A 5,535-nucleotide genomic window follows, 5' to 3' on the forward strand; every position below is an offset into this window, starting at 1 on the left:
TCTGAGCCTGACCAGGGGCTGCACTTAGGGATTGGGCCTGCCCTCTGCCACCCAGGAGCAGGCCTAAGCCAGCAGATCGTTATCTCCCGAGGGGTCCCAGCCTGCGAGAGGGCACAGGCTGGGCTGGGGGCCCCCCCCCCCCTCGCCCCCGAGTGCACAAATTTTTGTGCACCGGGCCTCTAGTATATATATAATGGGATAATACTCAGACATAAGAAAACATAAAATACTGCCATTTGCAACAACATGGGTGGATCTTGAGAATATCATGCTAAGCAAAATAAATCAAAGTCAAGAACCGTATGATTTCACTCATATATAGGGTACAAAACTGAAAGCAATAAATTAATAAAAACAATCAAAAACTCACAGACAACTGTAGGGTATTTAATAGAAGGAAAAAAGTATGGCGATGGAAGTTGTAAAGAGTAGATGGGGTTAAGAGTATGGTGACAGAAGATTTGGCTTTGGATGATGGGCATATAATCCTATATAATAAAAGCCTAATATGCAAATTGACTAAACAGCTGAACGACTGGTTGCTATGATGTGCACCGACCACCAGGGGGCAGATGCTCAACCCAGGAGCTGCCCCCAGCCTGCAGGCCCCAGGCAGGCCAAGGCAGGTGCCAGTGGGGGCCCCTTAATTGCCCCACCGGTTGCCCCACAGAGGGAGGCGACCATCGTCAGTGGCAGGGGGTGGGGCTGGCAAGCGGGCGGCGCCCGGTTGGCAAAGGCGGGTGCGAGCATTGTGCCCCCAATTACCCCGCCAGTCGCCCCACAGATCGGCCCTGATCGCTGGCCAGGCCTAGGGATCCTACCTGTGCACGAATTTCGTGCACCGGGCCTCTAGTGTAATATACAGATGATGTATCATAGAATTGTACACTTGAACCTATACAATTTTATTAAGCAATGTCACCCCAGTAAATTTAATCAAAAATAAATAAATTTAAGAAACTTACAAAATAACATATTAAAAACAAAGGTATTAAATGCTAAAAACTCATAATTCCTTAATTATTTTTGCTACATTTTACTATTACTAATGTGTTTTAAGTTATTTATGTCTATTATACCTGCATGGTTGAAATACTATATAGAGGTGTGCAATTGCACATCTCTTCCCAGCACCTCTTTCACTGACCTGAATTGGTACCTTGGATGGGATATTTATAGCACAGAATCAACTAAAACTACAATGCAGGTTTTGTGGTTTTTTGTTGTTTTTTAAAAATCTCTGCCTTTCCAGAGGTGTCTACTGCTAAACATTTACCAGTAACTACTGCTTAACTCAGGACATAGATGAAATGTAACAGTGGACCACAACAAAGGCTTCTGAATCTGCCCTTGCCCATTACTATCTATGTTGTCTTGTACAAATTCTTAACATTGAGTGGCCTGTCTCATCACCTTTTTTTTTTTTTTTCCATCACCAAAAAGGATTTATTCAGGAAAAAGGAAGGATTGTAACTCAAAACTTACAGACCTGGTGAGCTACGTGCATTTTCTCAGTCTCATCATCTTTAAAATGGTTTGCAAATACCTCTTAAGTACTTAGCACTATACCTAGATCTGAACTTGAAGTGACCGGCAAATGCTAATTGTAATCACTATCAACCATGAGATGTAGTAATGAATTATAGAATGGGCTGTAGTAGATTTAGTTTTATATTCAAGAGATTTGGCAATATAGATAAGTCATGTTTTTCATAATTTAGTTATTTCTTTATATAGAATTCTATGCCTTAGCAACGACAGTATAGGGAGAAGTCAGTAGCATTCTGAAAACAATTATAGATAGTAGGGTTTTTATACTTGTAGAAAATTTATATTTGCTTTCCTAATATTTGATCCTTTATTTATAATTACATCTTTTACTATTGCAAACACCTTGCATAAACCATTTAATATATGGTATTGATTTAACCAACTATCCAGCATGATCCAGTGTCAAGTTTTTGGCACCAGGACTTCATAGAACTAAAGTTTCATATTGATTCTGTTTAAACTTGCTGCATTTACCAGGGCAAAATAATCTATCTACCTGGCCTTCAACTTTCTCAATTTTATTTTTAAAAATTTTTAAATTAATTTCTAAGAATGTTTAAATTACAATTTACATTATTATTTTTAGTTTCAGGTGTACAGCGTAGTGGTTAGACAATAATATACTTTACAAAGTGTTCCCCCTGGTATTTACAGTGCCCAACCAGCACTAAACACAGTTATTACATTATTACCTATATTCCCTATGCTGTACTATACAGTCCATGACTATTTCATAACTATCAATTTTTATTTCTCAATCCCTTCACCTTTTTCACCCAGACCCCCAATTCTCCTCCTCTCTGGCAAATATCAATCTATTCTTTGTCTATGAAGTCTGTTTTAATTTTGTTTATTTAGATTGTTCTTTAGATTCCACATATAAATGAAATTATGTGGTATATGAATTTTTCTGACTTTATTTCACTTATTGTATAAGGCTGGGTTAAAAGCTGAACTTGAATCAGTTTTTTTAAAATAACAGCTTTATTGAGATACTAGGAGCCCAATGCACGAATTTGTGCACCTTGAAAGGAACTGTGGGCTATGAGGCTATGGTGGGCACAGGGGCGGGTCTTGGCCCATCCTCCGTGCCCCCGCCTGGCCCCACCCACCATGGTCCTGCTCCTGCCACGCCACCGTTCCCATGTGCTGACAGTGCCACCCTGCTCACACTCACTGATGGCATGGAGCAATTGAGGCCGGCGTCATCAGTGGGTGCGAGCGGCAGCTGCTGCCCCGATCGCCCCTCAGGAGCAGGGGGAGGTAGAAAAGCCCTCGGGCAATCGGGGCCAGCAGCCACCACTTGCACCTGCTGACAGTGCCAAGTGATCGGGACTGGTGCTGGGCACTGGCAGTGGCTGCGAGCAGCAGCTCTGGCATCAGCTGTGGGTGTGAGTGGGGCCAGCACCAGCAGTGGATGTGAGCAGCAGCTCATACTGGCAGTGGGTGCAAGCCAGGCCATCACTGGCAGCGGGTGTGAGAGGTGGCTGCTGGCCCCGATTGCCCTCAGGAGCAGGGGGAGGTGGAGAAGCCCTGAGGGGCAATCAGGGTCAGCAGCCACTGCTTGCACCTGCTGATGATGCTGAGCGATCAGGGCTGGCGCCGGGCACTGGGAGTGAGTGCGAGCAGTGACTCCAGTGTTAGTAGCAGGTACAAGCGCTGGACAGGACTGCGGTGTGTGGGAGCAAAGAATTTTCAGTAACCACCAGAGGTTCCCCACGACAGCGACCGGCACCCTGCCTTGGTCTGGTGCCCCAGCTCACCTGCTCTACCATCCCGCCATGGCTGATGCCCACCATGTTCTGGGCTCTGCTGCCTGCTGCCGATGCCCACCATGTTCCATGCACACCCCCTGGTGGTCAGTGCAGGTCATAGCGACCGGTTGTTCTACAGATTGGTCTATTTGCATATTAGGGTTTTAGATAGATAGATAGATAGATAGATAGATAGATGATAGATAATTCACATACTATAAAATCCACCCTTTGAAAATGTACAATTCAGTGGTTTTTATTATAGTCAGAGTTGTACAATCTAATTTTAAGACCTTTTCTTTTCTTTTTTTAAAGACATGCTCAGCTCACTTTCCCATCAGCTACTGACAAATATGCAGGCACATGTTGCACACTTTATTTTTTTTAATTTTTTAAAATATATTTTATTGATTTTTTTTTTTTACAGAGAGGGAGGGAGAGGAATAGAGAATTAGAAACATCGATGAGAAGGGAAACATCGATCAGCTGCCTCTTGCACACCCCCTACTCGGGATGTGCCCGCAACCAAGGTACATGCCCTTGACCGGAATCGAACCTGGGACCCTTCAGTCCGCAGGCAGATGCTCTTATCTACTGAGCCAAACCGGTTAGGGCGCACACTTTAAAGAAAGTGTCTTGGTGACTGGACCCAGACACCTATAAGAAGGTGGGTATTCTGGTCAGAAGGTCGAATCTCCAAAGTGTATGCTGCTGCTCTTCCCAGGTGGTCCAGAGCCCCTGCTCCCTGCTGCCTGCCCCTGGGCAAGGGAGGGGGCCATCAGGAGGTCAGGGACTGAATGTTCTGGAGCATCTCCTCAAAGGCCTGTGGGGATGGTGCCTCCGCATTCTGGAAGGTGTTCTGGACTCTGCTGTACAGGTTGAAGGATTTCAGCTCCAGCCAGATGAACCCGAAGTGGTCCTCATCGAACAGGATGAAGGCCCCAGGGATGCGCTGGGGGCTGATAAAGCCATGACAGGCAACGAGGCCCAGGCCATAGAAACACATCCTGCAGGTTTGGGGGTAGTCTTCGTCACATGAGCTCACGCCCACAGGTAGAACAAACCGGACAGGCTGTTCCTCCAAAGCTGCAGCCCCGGACTCCCTGACCTCAGGGGGTGGCCCGACATTGGGCTGGGCAGGGCTCTGCCAGCCATGGCCCTCGCTGTCCCCAGGCCTGTCTTCTTGCTGCTGCTGCTCCAGGCTCACCTGCTCATGAACCTCCAGGACGATGCGGGAGAGCTCATTGAAGTTGCGGAGGTTCTGGACAACAGGCAGCTGGATGCGGTGCATGAGGCTGATCTCTATCGTCTGCTGCCCGGCAGGGATGTTGGGGTCACCCGTGATCTTCGTGGCCCTGGCATGCTTCCCATGGAAGCTGAGCATGACAATCTCTAGGCCGTGGGCATCGTAGTTGCCTTTGAAGAGGCCTGGCCTGATGAGGTCGTCTGGGTGGCTGGGCGGGAGGTAAATGCGGCGGTAGGTCAGGCAGTTGTCATACTGACTATAGATGAACTTCATCAGGACTAACTCCTCCCAGTCCTCCTGGGAAATGTCCTCTGGCGTCCGCCCCCATTCTTCTCTCAGCCACGCTCGGAATTCCTCTTGCCTCCCGCCAGACATCCTGTGGTGGTCCGGCTGGTTGCATTTGGTGGAGAACTCATCCTTCAGCATCTGGATGTGGCCGCTCTGGGGCCCTCTGTGGCCGTACATGCACTCCACCGCGGCAGATTTCCTCTCCGTCAGGTGAATTCTGAACGCGGGCTTGATTTGCATTGGGTCATCCACCCGGGGGTAATGGGGAGGCAGGTACCTCCAGCCAATAATGCACAAACCGTCCACCACTACATTCAGCAGCCCTCCATAGGGCCCGATATCTGGCTGCCACAGTCCCAAAATGTGTCTGTATGGGTAGAGCAGCTTCGCATAGACTTCCCGACAAGACACACCCATGATCTTCAGGTTCTGCAAGTTTTCACCAACGCCATACTCCTCCTGGCAGCGCCGCCTCCAGATGCTGTCGGTGCGCAGAATGCGATGGAACTTGGTGCAGGCCTGGGCCAGGCTGGGCAGGTCGGTGCCAGGGAGCGAGGCGAAGATCTCCACCAGCAGCTCAGGAGGCAGGTCCTGCAGCGAGCAGCGCCGGGTTGGCGCGGGACTCAGGATGCCGCCACTCCCAGCACCGAAGAGCGCCTCCGCGTCCGCCTCGACGTGCTCCTCTTCCGGGTCCGG

At 48.4% G+C, this 5,535-nt stretch overlaps 1 protein-coding gene across 1 annotated transcript; it reads right to left on the bottom strand.

Moving 5' to 3' along the window:
• Positions 1-3,850: 3,850 nt before the first annotated feature.
• Positions 3,851-5,535, bottom strand: LOC102240011 (F-box only protein 31; the record flags this gene model as incomplete). The annotated part of the gene is made up of 1 exon (XM_014541230.1): positions 3,851-5,535. A coding segment is annotated over one exon (1,452 nt), but the record flags the coding sequence as incomplete, so codon positions are not given.

Source organism: Myotis brandtii, unplaced genomic scaffold (genome assembly GCF_000412655.1).
Source record: "Myotis brandtii unplaced genomic scaffold, ASM41265v1 scaffold266, whole genome shotgun sequence".
NCBI lineage: Eukaryota > Metazoa > Chordata > Mammalia > Chiroptera > Vespertilionidae > Myotis > Myotis brandtii.